The following is a 16,889-nucleotide window of genomic DNA, read 5'->3' on the forward strand; positions in this document are numbered from 1 at the left end:
GAGGCCTAGCCACCCTCCGTTTTGCTGGTCTGGTCAAGTCTGGTCAAACACCACTTAAGTAGGCTCCGTTGCTCGCGGTCAACTAGCCCCACTAGCCCACCTCCGAGTAGATACGAGAGCCTCGATCACCACTGCAACGTTGACACTGGCCATTTCAACGCAGCCGCCCTCCCATCGTATCCTTGATCATTGTTTCTCCTCTTGCACCACAACCAGAAGCGCCCCCTCCTCAACTGACTGGCCAGACTTCTACCATCGCCGTGTCCTCTCTGTACATACAAGAACAGCATCGCAGACTTGTCTCCTCCAAGCCTGCGCGTTGGGGTCGTTGCAGCCTCGTTCCGCGCCTTCACTTCCATCAAGATAAGGCTGCACTACGCGAGCTGCTCAGCCACATTTATTGCTTTCATCTAAACCCCCATCCAATGCTGCGTCTGGCGGCAGTTTGCTTTGACGCAGTTGAAGTCCATCCAGTTAGACCTCGATGCCATTTCCGGCGCCATTTTCAGGTGTGCTCTTAATCGTACGAATCCGAATGCTCTCCGACTCTCTGTTACTACGAGAAATCTCTCTCTTGAACTTTGCACCAGACCCGAGGATGGCCGACGGTGCGTCTCAAGTCAACAATGGCTCCGCTCACTCGGAGTCAACCCGTCAACAGCGCAAACGAGCCGCCAGGTCCAGAAGACGGAAGCAGGTGAGATCATTCATTAACGTGCATTCGCAGCCATTCGAAGGGGATTCAACTGTCCAAGTTACACCCCGACGACACCAGAATACTTCGACGTTACCCGCCCAGTCATCCGCCCCAAGTGCGATGACCGAATCGAGGCCGACACGCATCCCTCCCAGCTCCAGCTTGACCGCCACACACAAAAAGTCGCGAAGGGAATTCGTAGGGAACCTCGCGGATAATGGTCGACAGGAAGAGGCAGCGCTGGCCCCAGAGCAGCCTTCAGACATCATAGCTGCCGTGAATTCAAAGCCAGAAACGCCACCACGCAGTGTTCCGCAGGCAGAGTTGGGCCGGACGTGGAGCGCTCCTGGCCTCTCGGGCGATCCAACCGTCCAAAATGCGACGAATCGACCGCAAGAGACAGGTCCTTTGAGTGCTCCAGTTCAAAATGGGCAGCGGAAGGGAGACAATCCTCTGTTCACCACTGCTCTGTGCGTCCCTTCACCCGACGCCGCCCCTCGAGCACAGCCTCCGCATGTGCACCGTGGGACAAAGCGCCCTCATGACGGCAACTACGGCCCTGAGCGGAGCTTCCGCCCGAGGACTGATTCCGACATCCCAGGGCCTGCGGGACCGCTGCTGACGCCGCACGAGTCGCCAACCCTGTCACTCGATGGGCTCTCTCTTAGCGAACAGCTAGAGGCGGAACTGACTGCCATCAGCATTCCTTCTCCTGTGAACAGTCAGGCACAAGGCCTTGATTATACGGGAATTGACATGTTGCGCGATGCCTGTCGACAGGACGACCAGTTTTTCCTTCTCACACATCATATTTTTAGTAATTGGTTGTGCTCAAGGCGCGACGCGCTTAAGCCACTCTCGTTGACGAAAAATCAGCTTCAAGGCCTTAATGTTCTATTCGAAGTCCTGCGTAGCGACAGTCGTGTGCCCACGGAATTGGACAGGCTGTTCATGAATTTTCCTCGTCGCCCAGCAGCAATGATGCTTAACGCAACTGATGAGTCTCGAGCTTTGCTCAAGGACGTCTGCTCCTTCCTCGACAATATACCAGCTCTGATCAGCGCATGGAAGGAAATGACATCTCGAAGAGGATTTCCGCCAGCTCCGGCGGAGTTGAAGGTTCAACTCAAGCTGCATTCTCCCGTCATGCAGAAGGCCCTCTTTTACCACCTCCACAGCAAACGAGCTGACAACCCGGGAAAGTTTAATCAGGCTTTGCGCTTCTTTGAGCAAGAAATAGAAGATTTGGACTCGTCGTCCACCTCCAATATCCCCGAGGTGGCACGCCGATGGGGCAGCAAGTATTCACAAGTTTGCGAGGCGAATTTCGCAGCATTGCAGATGCCGGCGGGTGGTGAATATGGCGGTTGCAGGCCTACTCCACAAGCTGCATCTCCTCATATGCCAAACCAGACTTACAGACCATCGATTCATCATACGGATTCTGCGCCATCCCAGCCTGCCCGCTCTCCCATGCTTCTCCACCGTGGCATGGTCCAACCAGTCACTGCTCTTGGAACTCAAGAAATCGCCTCCGCTCAGCAGGCACGCCAGGCAGTCCCATCTCAACTGCCTCTTGCATCAGCACAACTGCCGCAACCTCGAAGCCAATTTCAAAGTGCAAGCCAACAGGCGCCGCAATGTAGTGGTTTGAATCCAAGCACAAATTCCATGTCAGCAGATGTACCACAACCGGATTCCGCGGCAAAACCTGTCCAATTCGCACCGCACACGACCGCTTCACAATGTGCACCCGTCCAAATAGCGTCAGCCGCGGCCCCATCCCAACATTCGACTCCATCCAACCCACCATCTGCAGCACATATCCACAGTCCGGAATATCGAAGGATGGATGAATCTCATGGCAACGCGTCTAACACTCCCTGTTATGAATTTGTTGAAGCTCTCATAGTGGCCCAGGAGTGCATTCACGCAGATTCCGCGCTGTTGTACTGGAATGTGCACATTTCACAAGACCATTGGGCACGGAGGGCGGCTACTCTGCCCGCAGCCGGGCAGTTTGGTCCTAGAGAACGCGACGTATCAAATGACAACGTGCAGTTCCGGTTAAGGTCAATCGCTGCCCAAGCAGATGGGGGAGGAAAGATTACGGCGACTCCGTCAGATTTTCATGTTCAACCTACAAAATGGCCGATAGGTCTGGCCGTGTCGATCAACGGAGACTACGGAGTCGAATTTAGACGATCAAAGGCGCCTAATGGTGCACACCTGGCCACAGATGTGACCGATCTCCTGAAAGAGGGCGATAACGAGGTCGTAGTTGGCGCTTATTTTACACCGCAAGAAGAACGTTCCCGTTGCGTCTATCTCATGGCTGTCGAGGTCATCTGCGTCGCAAACTATGACAAGATCGCAAATTACGACAAGATCAAATCAATGCCGACTCGAATTCCTAAGGCAGATGTTATCGGCGCGATCGCGGAGTCTCTGAAGAGCAAAAGGGACAGGACTGAGGTCGTTGATTTGACTATCTCTCAATCAGCCATCAACATCGATCTAATGGATCCGTTGACGTCTGTGATCTGGAGGACACCTGTGAGGGGGAGGGATTGTCGACACCAGGAATGTTTCGATCTCGAGGCATTTCTGTTCAGGCGCGCAGATTGCGTCAACAAAGGAAGCCTGGCGAGTCCTGACCGATGGAAGTGCCCTATATGTGAAGGGTATGCGCCCCCCAACATGCTGGTTATCGACGAGTTTTTGTTAGAAGTACGCAAGACTCTCGAAAAAGATCATCAATGGCAAGCACAGGCAATTGATGTCAAAGAGGATGGCACTTGGGAACCCAAATTCCCGCCTCCGAACCCCAGACATCAGCCCCGAGATATGTCAGATGCAGAAAGGCCGATACGTTTGTTGCAACCAGCTCTCCGAGCGGTTACACAGGCACCAGCGGCATCTCGAGCAATTGGAACAGATTCAAGGTCCATGATCGTCTTTGGTGACGATTGACGACATGTCCGATGCATGCACAACCAAGACAATATCCGCTTCACCTCGGTGCCTCGGTCTTGCAAGACTTGTGATCAGCTGTTCAATAAGTCAGCCTACGCATTGCTTGTTGCTCAAAACCTCTCCGTAACTACTCTCTTTCTTCTGCTGGGCACAAAATCGTACCAATAATCCTCGTCGCTGTCTATTGTGAGATCACGACTTATGACATGAGCGTATTATATTGGGTATGCCAAATGGGGTGAACACTGACGAATGATGTAGCATACGGGTGGGTGGCGCTTTTTGGAGTGGAGTTTTGCTGCGTCCTGGTTCCCATTCCGTTGCAGCCTTTTGTTGTTTTCTGTGCATACACCTGATTCTATGCTGGATCTTCTTATGGCGCAGGAAAAGGGAGGCCGGGACAAAACACCAAAATCATCGGCATGAACACCTGAGATGGAGCCTAGATCTGGGAATGGGGCATGGAGTTCGGAGGCTCGAATCATGGCGGGTACGGGTTGTTAAATGTGGGCACAGCAATGTGCAGATGGGGCGGGCACAGTTTCTTCGGTCAAGAGTTGAAGGTCGTCGAGATGGAGATTCCAGCACCTGAAGATGCGACCGTACAACCACGCCATGTTCATGTTGCCAGAGTGAAGCAGACCTAAGCACGAGGCGCGAGGCAGAAATGGTGAATCTTTCAATGCCCTTGAGCTCGGCAATACAAGCAGGAAGAACAGACTCGTGTTGAGTAGCAATTAACGTTCAAGTCATGACAAGGGGGTTACGGAACACCATGTTCTCTGCACATGGTCCTTCTCAACTTGGGAATCGAGATCTTTGTCCAATTTTTACTCCGCCCTGCAGAACGAACTACTAATTTCTTATCCGCTTTCCGACTCCCTCCGCGCGTTTTCCTCCTGTTCCACCTCTTCTCCATGTGCGCCTGCGCGCTGGCCTCTGCTTCTCCTCTCCACTGTATCCTAAAGATCGGGAGAATTTATAAGGGATGCCGCAACAGCATGAGTAAGAAGTCGGTTATTGCCCAGCTCTGGAGGGGGGAGGGGGGTTGCTTTAAAGTTTACCTGAATTCTTGGAGCGGGTCTGACGCCTCGAAGAATTCTTAGCGGTATCCTCGTCAGCGCGATTTTCATGGAGCATTTGATGTACATTGGTGCATCGAGTTGCGGCAGTTGAGCCAACAGTGAGAGTCCTTACCTCCTCATCTTTATCACGCCTCTCCACAAAACAGCTCTCACACTGTGGTAGACATCCGCTTAATCCAACTCTTTATTGAGCTGTGCGCCTGTTGCTGCTCGCCGTGACCGGGTCATGGGTCCGCGTCTTGATGTTGAAGAGTTTGCAGACTGCCTGGATCTCCCTGCTTGTCTTGTTGCCACTTGTCTTTGAGTTTGTGGCGGAGCTGCACGTCCTCGGCTTTGCGTCTTCTTCTGGGCGCTGTTTCCGCTCCGAGACTTGACTTTTGCAGGAGACTTAGCTTTGCCTTTAGTCTTGGGAGCGCCTTTGCCTCGAGTCATGGCTCTGGTGGCGGTGTTGGCTCTCCGTTGGACTGGCTGAGTAGGAGCAGGAGCAGGAGCAGTCTTGGGCGCCGGGGACCCGAGGTTCATAGCGTGGCCGACCCTCGCAGGGCCAGCGCCTCTGCTTCTCAGTTTCATATGATGTGTGCTTCCAACGCGCGTGGTCGCTCCTCCTGTATTGAGCTTGCGTCTTTTGGCAGGGCTTTGTTCTTCTTCGTCTTCGTCATTGGGACTTTCTCGCTTTTGCGGCCTTGCATCTTGGACGAGTGACCTTGACTGTGATCCTGCCGGTCCTGATTCGTTCTTGTCTCCTCCGGGTGGGATTTGGATAAATGTCAGTGATTCGGATTGCCGGCCGGGAAACCCTCTAGCTGGACCTGAATTAAGCGAAGTCGAGGGTTGTGGACTGGGCAAGTTCCACGCCAAAGTTGGGATTGGCGACGACGGTACATCTGGCACCCGGTGAGGGTAGTTGAATCTGCTGAAACCGCGCTCGCCATTCCGGTACGCATTGATCAGTGTATCCCATTCTATTTCCCTCTCCTCTGGCGAAATACCGAAAGTCACCCGCTCAGGCACTCCTTGCTGGCGATCACCAAAATGGCAGAAACGCCGCTCTGGGATCTCCATGTCGAGGCGAGGCATCCATTCAAGTATCAGCATCCGCAGCTGACTACATCTTGCAAAAGATGGAGGACCTTCGGACGGGACTGAGTTCTCCAGCCATGGGCTCCATGAGCCTCCTGGTTGCACTGGTGTTTGTGTTCTTGTCGGGAAGGCTGGCCAGACTGGTGATGTAGATGCCGCTTCTGAAAAGGACTGTTTTGAGGGTACCGGAGTCCCGGACAGTATTTCAGACGATGGGACATCTTCTCCGTCTATTGAAAACAGGCTCGGCACCGGTGACTCCGTCCCGAAGTGGGCGGTGGTCGTGGAATATGGAGAGGGTTCAATTGGCGATGGAGATCCCGGCTGGTCAGCTCTTTTGCGCCTTTCAAAATTGTCCAAGTATAAGACTGCTGGGCTTGGTCGACTGAAGGACGTTAATGATGGAGAAGAGCCGCTTGACGACGACGAACTGGCGGATGCTAACCTGGATTGCGATTGCTCTCGCCAAGTCCCGAATGGGTCAAGTGCCGCTAAGGCTGCCAGTTCTGCACCTCCCATGGTTGAGCCAGAGGCCTGCGGCGCTCCCTGAGGGCTATTCTGACGTGGTTGTCCTGGGGAGCCCTTGGACTGCAATCGCACTTGAAGGTTAGTGGGCTGAAACTCGGGTTGGCTTGTTTGGCGACCTGGAGTCTGGGCATCTTGAGGAGGCTGTGAACCAGGCAGCGGCATAGCCGGCCCTTTGAGTCTCGGGCAGCCGGGCCTGTCGTTGACGTCTAGGTCGTCGTAATGATTCGCCAGCAAATCTACGGGGCGACCATCGGCAGATGTCCAGTGTTCAGGATCATAAAAGGCATTGATGATTCCACCGTCCTCGGAATCGAAAATAGATCTTGTTTTTGGGCTGAATTTGGGCCGGTCAAGAGGCAGTTTTCTCGGCTCTGGATTCCAGTCAACCATGCGGAAACCAGGATCCCTCCACTGCACCCTGGGGATATGCCAGGTAAAGTCGTCTTGTGGCAGTTTGGGATCACAGTAGATGCCTGGGTCGTCGGCTGGAATCGGTCGATTCTCCTGGGCCATATTCTCACGGTGAGCGGCGCAGTAGGTTGGGAGATAACAGAACTCCACTGAAGGTTCGCATTTTGGGTCTTCCTTTTCGAAGTTTTCGGCGCCGAAATCGTGTCGGGGAACACCATCTTCGTGCTTGTCGCAAACCTCGATGACGCAGGGTAATTTTAGGTGTTCAACGCCGCCATCACAAAGATTCCTCGGATCACGCTCGTCATAGTTCTCGCCCGCATCCGCGGGCCTCCAGCACTTGGTGTAGCGATACTTGATGATCTTGCACATTTTGGGTTAAGAGGAGATGGGCTCATGGGGGAGATTTGGTGGGAAATATTCAATGAAATGTAGCTCATGGAGAGATGAAAGTAAACAGTAGCGACGACGGTTCAATAGAAAGGGGAATACGAACAGTATTACTGTAGTAGGCACTTTGACAAGCACGCCCGCCTACCTTTGAGATGAGGGCTTTTTAAACCCTCCCACTCTTTATTTGCGTCTTTGTCGTCTATTGTGAACAGAATCCGAATGTCGTCAATGGAGTCTTTCATATCAAGCTGGGAGAGTTTGTGCAAGACAAAAGAGTAAACAGAGCATGAACAATGGATTAGCATTGGGTGAATGAAAACCATGGTCGTCAAGAGGGGTCAATAGGACTTGGTCGAGTAGTGTGTTATTCACAAACACAGGAATGTCCAACCTTGACAGATTGAGCATGGTCGTTGTAATATCACGAAGGCAAGCGAAGGAAGAGGATGGTACAAGATGGTAGTCAAGGACGCGAGACTGAGATGCCAAGAGGGGTTAGGTGGAGATGCGTCATATCACGTGATGGCGCGTTCACCGCTTGACCGATGCGAGCCATGCGAGTCACTGGCGTGATGCGATCACCCAGGGTCCAGGGGTTTGCCTCGGCTCTGTTACCGCTAAAGTGGTGATGTTCTAGTGGGCTTCGAGGACGTTCTGGGTAAGATTTCCAGGCTAGCAAGGCCCTTTGGCGGGCACAGCGGGGGATCCCTCCCTTTCAGCTGCCTAGCTAGTGCCTGTTAACACCTACCAAGTAAGTACCTGTACCTATTAACGATTAACTGGCAGTGGACACTGCTCCATCCCTCAGCTCAGCGATCCTCCGAAATGAGCCACCATGTAAACACTCACTTTCGCAAGAGCAATTAATTTCTAGGCCGCTCCTCTTGCCTCCGTGTCAACCCGGCTGCTCAAGTTGTGCCTGCGCTCAACGCTCCCTTCGTTCACCTTCTACCTCATAATGTCCTTCTTTTCGTCTCGAGCGCCTTGAGCAGCCGCTCCTTTGTCCAAGCAGATTTTTCACTTCTCGCATTCCTTTGCTCTCGGAGCACCGTATTGCATCACGCTCGACGCCTCGCGGTGCGAGGCCAGGAATGTTGGTTAATTTCAATTCTGTCGAATCATTAGCCCCTCCACTGGCAGATCCCAGTCTGTCAACCTGTCGAGCCGCTTCCATCGCCAATGGTGAGCGTTGTTGGGCTGTCGAACCGTCCTGTTGGCGTCAGAGCTCCATGACAACATAATTCTTGACCTCGCAGACTATGGACGACGGTCATGCCCACCCCCAGTCACCGGCGCCCACCCTTCACGTCCGCTCACGATCAATCCCCTCCTCTTTGCGCGAGTATCCTACAGGTCATGCGACGCCGAAGTCTGCCCCTCACACCCGACAGCAGAGACTCCTCCAGACTCGCCATGCGAAGTTCTCGGCTCAGAGACTTTCGGTCAATGGCATCAACGCCCCCTTTCCTCCGCTGACTCGCTCCGCCGAAAACGACTCTCCTTACTTCTCTTCCCCACGATTTAACAGATGGGAAGAGAATGGCAACGATTCGAACAAGGGGGATAAACTGAGCAATGCGTCCACAGAGTCTGCTATTTTGACCGAGATCTCAAATGCCAATGCTTGCCGCATACGAGGATTGAAGAAGCGAGCCGCTATACCGATCTTTCAGGATTCACCGGATAAGCCCACAGTCCGCGGCACAGGAGCCAATACACCCTCGGTCTACCACGACGCATCCAGCGATATACACGCACCTTCAATTCCCAATTCTGCGCAAGATAGCCCGACCAACATGGGTCTTAGAGAAGTCTCGGTCAACCTCCAGAGGCTGTCGCCTCACAAGGATTCGCCATATCGTCGCTCAGTGCGGCTTGGGCCAAATCGTAAAGCATCTCAAGGAAACCCCCGCTTCAATTCGGACGAGTACATAGAACATATTGAAAATGAGTTACAGATGGTCAAAGACGCCATGTATTCGCCGACCACTCATATGCCGTGGAAAGAAAAGCTCCGAAAAGCAAAAGAAGAGAATGATCGTTTGAAGAAGGAGATGGATGCCATAAGGGCATCATTCGAATTCGAACTACATGAGACAGTCGAACGGTCTGCCGAGACGGAGCTAAAGCTGAAGCGCAGGATTAAGGATCTGGAAGATGAGGTTGAGCTTAAGAAGTCAGTCATTCACGATCTAAAATGTGATCGCGAAGAAAAGAGATCGGACCAGAATGCCTTAGAAGTCCTCAAAGCAAGAATCGAGAAGCTGGAAGAGGAAAGGCTTAGCTTGGAGACCACGAATCGCGATATGACGAAACGTAATGAGGTGTTGACCCAACTCCTGGCCTTATCACCGACAAAAGCGCAACCGACCATCGGCATTCCTACGCCTAGGCGGAAAACCGGCCGTCCTATGTCCCTGATCATCCCCAGATTACCGACATCGCCGGGGTTTCAGACATTTCAGAGCAGACCTCAGTCGGTCATTGCGTCCCCAGCACTTGCGGCCTCGGACTACTTCCCAGTACATCTCCCGTCGTCGCCCTTGTCGTCATACCCATTCGACAGCGCTGCCCGTTCCCCAGAAGCTGTTGACGACAGGCATTCGATCGACTCCGTACTCGGAGAATCTGATGTACAAGTCGGGAACGAGATTGAATCGAGACGGTCCACGCTTGTCTCTAGTCCTTCAGACAGTCCTGATACGCCTGGTGGAGGTCATGTTCGAGGGGAGAGTCGATCGCAAACAGTCATGCGACACCCTTCGAAAAGGAGACCTCGAAAATTCATGCCTGGATCTACACAGCTGAAACCCCTTCTCTTGCCTACATTTACGGCCGAAAATGGTAATCTTCCTTCAACCTCACCAATCGCGTCGCCAACTCGGCCACTCCCCATCCAAGTTAGCTCCCAGATAGCCAGATGCGAACCGCCTTCCCTTCCGCACGCACTTGTCGGACGCGGTTTAGAGACTCCTTTTCCAAGCCCGGAAAGTGTGAGCGGCCGACCGGGACCGGCTTTCCAGAGCCTGGACGAGGTGTTTGCCAGCGATGAGCAATGTTTCCAGCCAGATGCACTTGGTGAGCCTCTCGATGAGCTTTCATTTTCAAGTCCCGTGACCCAGTATCGAACTCCAGTCCAGAACGGTAACATTGTGCCGGCGATGGAATCTTGCTCCAGTCCCCGGATCAGCTCCTGGGTTTCAAAGACAATCACGTCACTGCCCGAGGACGTAGGATACAACTCTCGTCACGCCGCCGTTCCTATGGCCGGAGTAATATGTGAAGAGAGCCGTCGCTTATCCGAAACTGGCAAGATATTTGACCAGCGGGATATTGCCTCTGACATCGACACTGTGGATGTGTTTCAGTTTCGAGACAGTGTCGAAATTCCGCGACCGTTGTTCTCTAAACATCGAACTCGCGGTGGTGGTCACTCAAGTTCCCACATTGGATACCCTGAGTCTTCCCTTAATCCTCGAAAGCGGAGGAAAACAAGCTCGATATGCGAATCCCGGTGTCCAAAAGTTGATATCATCAACCATGGGTCTCGCAATGTCGAAGCCTGTCCATATAGTGGCCGTGAAGACGTCACCCCTGGCTCCGTCGTCGACCAGAAAATCAAGAGGTCTATGGACGATTACTCCGCCTTTTCCAAGAAACAAGGGACCATCCCAACACGCACTCCTCTTGAGATCATCCAGCATCGCAGCATAGGTTCGAGGCCTCTAGCAACTTTGACGATCCAGGCGGTTTATGCGACCTTGTCGAGATACACTACATATATTCAAGGCTTCAAACGAGATCCATTGTTTTTGGCACGACGTGTTTTAGCGAATGCCTGGCGGTCAAACTGGGCAATGTTTGGAAAATTGAGTTGGTGGGTCCTTGGATTGTTCGTTGGCTATCGGCGACCGCAGACTGATCAGCAAGACTGGGACTGGGCGAAGTACGATGGTGAAAGTATTGCTAACAGGTGTTGTCTTCTGGCCGTCGATGAGCGGCCCACCAAAGATCCACCCCTGCCGACAGCCGAAATTGATCCGCCCTTTGCTGGTGGCAAGATCGAGCAGCAAGAATACACAGCACGGACACCGTCTACACCACCTGCCGCTGTATCGAGCGAGCCGAAATCTGGTTGGGGCCGGTCACTGTACCTCTGGGGCAAATTTAGTGTGGCGATCATGCTCGCTGTGGGAGGCGCCATTGTCAAAGGACCGGCTGAGATGTTGCGCGACGCTGACGATCGTAGAAAGTCTCGGAGAAACAGCCTTGCCGAGGACGCGGCAGCACGTTGCGTTACTCAGCGCGGCGAAGCCGACCATGCATATCAAGTCACTGGAGATCTCAACCAAATCTGGGATGGGCATCGCGGCGGTCCGCCGAGAGTAAACGACACTCCAGATGTTGCTCGCAAAGCTCGAAGTTTCAGCTCTCCGCCAACTTCTTCACCAATTCATCCGCGCACAACTCGTGGTGCGAGTGAGCATACACCGCACCAAGACCGATTGACGCAAGGCATATCACACTCATCTCGTGAACGGACCTCTGGGGAACACTTGGCCTGTTGGACCGAAGACACTCTGAAACCCGCTCGAAGCAATCGCAAAGGACTAGACTCGGTCTTTCAAACACCAGACGATGTCAAGTCTGCACCTGCCCAATCCATCGGTGCAACGATCATGTCCCCTGGCGGGGCTAGCATGAACCAGGAGCAGGATGCGGATTATACTTCAGAGCAGCGTCTGTGATGTGCAGGCTCCGAGAACGAAGGACATTATGCGTACCAAAGCTTTTTGCCTTCCATTAGCTGACGACGCTTGACGGAGGGATTGTAAGGAGAAAGGAGCACCTGCTTCTTGTGTATGATTAATGACCTGTATGAATTGCACCATTGCATGGGGAACTCGCTTCACCGCTTTGCATCGATTTCGGACCCGCGGACATGGTATCATTCGCTGCCAAATATAACATGCATGCAGAGAAATTTGGAATGCGGAATGAGCAGACTGAGACGAATAAGCCTAATGGTGCGGGGGATGGATGGGAATTTCAGATGTATCGCAAACGGACCGGACACGCTTGTAGACGAAGACGAGAATCGGATTGACGGACAGGTCTGTACTGATGTGCACAGGCCACCGAGGGTACCCCAATGTGTTCGCTTTCTCGCGCTTTCTTCTCTCACATTTTATCCTCTCAGATCAATGAGGTGGTGTAGAACGTGGAAGTCCTTTATAGCGGCTGTCATCCTCACTCAGGGGGTTCTCAGCCTCGTCCTGAAAATGCCGACGTCATTTCAGTGATGTTCACAAGACCGACTCTTCACTCTTCACTTTTTGTCTTTTTCCCGGGCAGTAATATTGTCGCGGTAATCAATCGATCTCTCCCCTCCGCACTTACTCGCGGTCTGAAGCGCTCCAATGGACGTAGATAGATCCACCGGGGGGGTAAGGGCGCTTAGGCCATCCACCCTGCGCGCCCAAGTCGATCGGCATATATGCCATACGCTTCACTCCCTCGGCCTTTGTGTCCAGGAGAGGGTGCTTTTACGCAGCTCAGATTCAGAGGTTTGAGAGGGCTCTAACAGCTTCCAATGTGGCCAAGGATGGAAAGTTTGATAGTTATTGTCACTTTCTGGTCTGCATGTGTGTCTGTGTGCCCGCCCGCCTGCCGACCAGCCCAGTGCTGAGAGATAGATAGACCAGCCGTAGCGATCCTCCATGCTCACCTTCCATGTCTAAGATTCTTTCGTAGAGTGCGGTGCACTTCAAGGGCATGTCGAAGGAGAAGCTGCTTTGAGAAGGCCGACGACAACTCGAAGAAGGCTGGTCAGAGGCATAAACGGAAAGGAACGGGATATACCTGTTGGTTGGTCGTAATGTCTCGGGTGCGACAAAGAAAAAGAAAAAATCGACGGGAAAATGTTCACATGTTAATGGCCAGACATGCTTGTGACAATCGAGAACCGCTTACTTTGGCGTTAAAATGCCGTCACCTCTCTGAAAGGTAAAAATGAGGTACACGGCAAGAAGTGAGCCGTCCATCGGGGGATGAGATTCCCAGCGCGGCGGGGTGACCTGCTCGTCACCCAGGATTGTGACGAGGCGCTGGGTCGGGCGTTGACTGTTACCATGCCAGGTGAGGTTTCAGGTCGTCGGGACCTTGTAGGCCCCCCGGTTCAAGCAGCAGCGCATGTTGACTGCTCCTGGAAAGTATGCAGCAGGTTACCTGACGCTGGGTTTAGTAGTTGTACCATGTAAACGGCCGTTCCCGACAAGCAGCGGCGCTCGACTTGGTTTGGCGGTGGGGTGTAAGAGATGCAGGCGACGTCGGCAGGAGACCAACTTGTACCATCGTCTCAATCCTTGTCCTTCCCACCCTCGCCCGCGGCTATTTTCCCTTCAGCCCTCAACTTCCTCTTTTCCCCCACATCCCAATTGTGCACTCTTGCAATTGCGACCTCGAGGGTCGTAATCTGCACCCTCAGAAACTCAAGATCTTCGTCGCAAGCAGTGAGGCTTTCTTTTGCTTTATCCAGTTTTCCTTGCAGGAGCTCTTCAGCTTCGTCCAGCGGGTAAGCTACCATGACATTGGCACCGAGCCAAAGGTAGACATCGTTGATCTCAGCGGGCTTGATAATGGCTTTGGCGTAGAGAGTGTCTTGGAGGCTGAAAGTGGTTTCAATCTCGTCTCTCGTTGTTTGTCTTTCTCCCAGTAGATCGTCGCCTCCCAACTCCTCCTCTTCCCCTTTATCTTCGCCCTTTCCCTCCGTCTCCGCGATATCTCGTCTCTTCGTTTTCAAAAACTTGACCACCTCAAGCGTCCTCTTCATCTCCGGCAATTTCTCCTTCAAACCAATCGCCCGACGCTCCACGTTCTGCTGCATGAAGGTATACTTTGAAACCATTTCTTGGAATCTCTGCAGCGTGGGTTCCACTTCGTCGACGGATTTGACATAGTCTGTCACGTTGGACATGAAAGGGAAAGTAGGGATGCCTCGAGGGTTGGTTTCGGCGTCCATTGTTGCGTCAGTTTGGCTCAAGTTGGGTGAAAAGGGGCCGGGAAGAGTGAAGTTATAGTACTCGGTATTGAGATTGTTAACGTAATTCGGTAACAACTTGGGAAGTAGTGATTGGGATGGGTCAAAGGATCATCCCAATGCCGGCTGGCTCGTGAAGGAGACTGGGTTGAAGCCAATGGCAGTGCGGGGGAAATATCTGACGGAATTTCTAATTTTCCGTGCCAAGGCAGAGGTATGTCTTGGCTTGGACTTGGGTACCTTGACCAGGTCGACAGTACATACTGACTTGGAGTGGATTATTTACGATCTCCTGCCCGCGAAGTACAACTTCGCGTGTTGTGCGTCAGTTAAGCCAGTCGGCTCAAAGACCGGTGAACAAATTGTATCTCATCAATTGGTTTCAATAGTCAAACGGAAGCTATGGGTTTCGACTTTACGAGGACCATACTTTTTGTCCACAATGCCCCCTTTTCCGAAAATCATCCATTTTGCTCGCGAGAGCTTCATGTCTCTGGTTCCAGTTAGTCTTCACAAGGCTCCAAATCTTCAAGCCAATAGTTTACTTGTGTTCTCTCATAATTCTTCATGGTGTATCGTTACACATTTGCCGAGACTTCTCTTGATTTGCCTCGGAGCGGTAGCAGTAGCCGCACTCTGTTATGCCCCTCGAATTCCAAAACCGTGTCGTGGGAAAGAAAAACATTGTCTGGTACAATGTTGTACATTACGCGCTCAATCCATCATCGGCACTTCTCTCTTTCAGCTTTTGCTGAGTCTCCCATCTTTGTCGGCTTTTGTTCATCTCGTCTGCGTTAAACACTGGCATCTCCTGGGCAGTTTGTTCTCCATGGCGACTGGGAGATCGCATACCAGTCATGTCAGAGAGAGCAGTGTTGGATCGCATTCTCCGTATGCTAAGTTTGCTCTTCAAGCTGCGGTCTTTCGCAGGTGTTGTTGGTGGTCGATCGTAGTTATCAGTAACCATCATATCCGGAGGATGTGACGGCGTGCGTGGACGTAATTCATCTTTCACGTTGCTGCGACTCTTCATTTTCCGGAGTTCACGAGCGATTCGCTCTAATGTTGACCCAGAAGACTTCTGTATCACAGTAATTTCGTCATCCTTCAGTGGCGGGAGTGGCTTTTCAACAAGTTGTTTGTCCTGGGAGACTTGACGACTATGGCTACGACTGCTGCTGCTGAAACTGCTGCTGGTGCTAGGCCTCGTTGTGTGGCTCTTTTGGCTATGAACAGACTTGTTGCTTTGGGCAGAGTTGCGATTCGATGAGCTGCCTGAGCCGAAGGAAATGGCAGAGTCGACCTTGCGGCGGCCCTCTTCTTCATGCTCAAAAGACCTGAACGTCGCGGTAGTCGGAGATTGACTGTGACCAGTGATGCCGTAGCATTCTTCAATGATACTGTTTGCCATGCGAACATACTTGTCGAGAGTATCTCGGAGACTGACCCAGCCGTTGGGATCTTCGGCCTTCTTGGCCTGGTTCATCAGGTTGGACAAAACTGCAGGCCCGTTCTTTTCCACGGCAGTAATGTACTTGAAGAATCCAGTGCGTTGCTGGGTGAGAATTTGTGGCGTCAGTTGTGCTGTGGGCTGCACAAAATGGCCGGCATTCATGTTGATGGGGGGGTAAAGGGTGTTAAGCATGGCCAGACAATTTCCCTTGTCGAATGGGGTCAAAGAGAGCTCGTTGATCAAGGTCCATCGTCTCAGGCCAATGTAAACTTGAGTATAGAGTGCTTCAACCTTGCGTTCCCTCTCTTCGATATCGGAGACCCAACGCAGAACGCCGGGATATTTCTGTGCCAGTTTATCTCGGTGACTGAGGTCCTCTTGGTCGATTCCCAGTTTGTCCAAGGCTGCAACCACCTCTCGCCGACGTCTGACCTCCAGATCCTTCAGATAATCCATGGCAGTCAATGCTTGAGGAAAGTCCACCTGATCTAGTTCGCGCGGAAAACACCTTCGGACAAAGCTTGTGATGAAGCTAGGAGGCAAGGACGTTGGCTGAGATGGCAATTGCGATATATGTTGTATGAGGTTGGCGCGTAATTGAGCAGCAGCAGTCATTGTTGTCATGTTTTGCTGCTCCTCAACGGATGCGGGAGACTTCCGAGGAAAAGCATTGCCAGGGACAGTATTAGGCGACGGTATTGGCGGACATTGCTGTTGATGTTGAGTGGTAGCGTTGAGGGTGTACATGGTTCGCAGGGGGATCTCGTAGGTGCCAGGATAGGTCAACAAGTGCTCTAAAACCCATGGATACGCTGCACCCTGCGAGTTGTCATCTCCTTCAGGAGAAGACATTGCCGCTGCCACTCCGCAGACCCTCAGTTTTTCAGCAGAGTCACAGTGGAGGGTGTAAGATGGACAAATGAATCGACTCCCAGATATGGGTTTGAGCTTCGGAGCTTGACCCTTGTGACCAAAATGTATAGCAGAACGCGTTCCCGTGTTCTTGCAGATGCAGACCGGCCGTGGTAGAGAGTCGGAGGGGGAAAAGGGCGAACTTTGCAGGTTCCTTGAGGTCTTACTCTTGTGGTCGAACGTCCTGTGCTTGTAGTACCTGATCGTCGGTCCGCTGTTTACGGCATTGGGAATTTGTCAACGAGAGCGAGATTGTGAAACCTCCAAGGATCGGAGGTCAATGCCGCGAGATGACCGTAAAGGTGTGAACCGTGC

At 52.5% G+C, this 16,889-nt stretch overlaps 5 protein-coding genes across 5 annotated transcripts; 2 read left to right on the plus strand and 3 right to left on the minus strand.

The window, feature by feature from the left end:
- Positions 1 to 598: 598 nt before the first annotated feature.
- Positions 599 to 3,670, plus strand: A1O5_09698 (uncharacterized protein; the record flags this gene model as incomplete). The annotated part of the gene is made up of 1 exon (XM_007750277.1): positions 599 to 3,670. One exon carries the CDS (start codon positions 599 to 601, stop codon positions 3,668 to 3,670), a length of 3,072 nt encoding a protein of 1,023 aa, XP_007748467.1.
- Positions 3,671 to 4,929: 1,259 nt separating this feature from the next.
- A1O5_09699 (uncharacterized protein) lies at positions 4,930 to 7,149 on the minus strand (the record flags this gene model as incomplete). Its single annotated transcript, XM_007750278.1, has 1 exon — positions 4,930 to 7,149. The coding sequence occupies one exon, from the start codon at positions 7,147 to 7,149 to the stop codon at positions 4,930 to 4,932; it is 2,220 nt and encodes a 739-aa protein (XP_007748468.1).
- A 1,280-nt stretch (positions 7,150 to 8,429) lies between these two features.
- Positions 8,430 to 11,918, plus strand: A1O5_09700 (uncharacterized protein; the record flags this gene model as incomplete). Its single annotated transcript, XM_007750279.1, has 1 exon — positions 8,430 to 11,918. One exon carries the CDS (start codon positions 8,430 to 8,432, stop codon positions 11,916 to 11,918), a length of 3,489 nt encoding a protein of 1,162 aa, XP_007748469.1.
- A 1,610-nt stretch (positions 11,919 to 13,528) lies between these two features.
- Positions 13,529 to 14,191, minus strand: A1O5_09701 (uncharacterized protein; the record flags this gene model as incomplete). The annotated part of the gene is made up of 1 exon (XM_007750280.1): positions 13,529 to 14,191. One exon carries the CDS (start codon positions 14,189 to 14,191, stop codon positions 13,529 to 13,531), a length of 663 nt encoding a protein of 220 aa, XP_007748470.1.
- Positions 14,192 to 14,915: 724 nt separating this feature from the next.
- Positions 14,916 to 16,514, minus strand: A1O5_09702 (uncharacterized protein; the record flags this gene model as incomplete). The annotated part of the gene is made up of 1 exon (XM_007750281.1): positions 14,916 to 16,514. One exon carries the CDS (start codon positions 16,512 to 16,514, stop codon positions 14,916 to 14,918), a length of 1,599 nt encoding a protein of 532 aa, XP_007748471.1.
- Between the last annotated feature and the right edge of the window lie 375 nt (positions 16,515 to 16,889).

Source organism: Cladophialophora psammophila (assembly GCF_000585535.1).
Source record: "Cladophialophora psammophila CBS 110553 chromosome Unknown aczJe-supercont1.17, whole genome shotgun sequence".
Taxonomy (NCBI): Eukaryota; Fungi; Ascomycota; class Eurotiomycetes; order Chaetothyriales; family Herpotrichiellaceae; genus Cladophialophora; species Cladophialophora psammophila.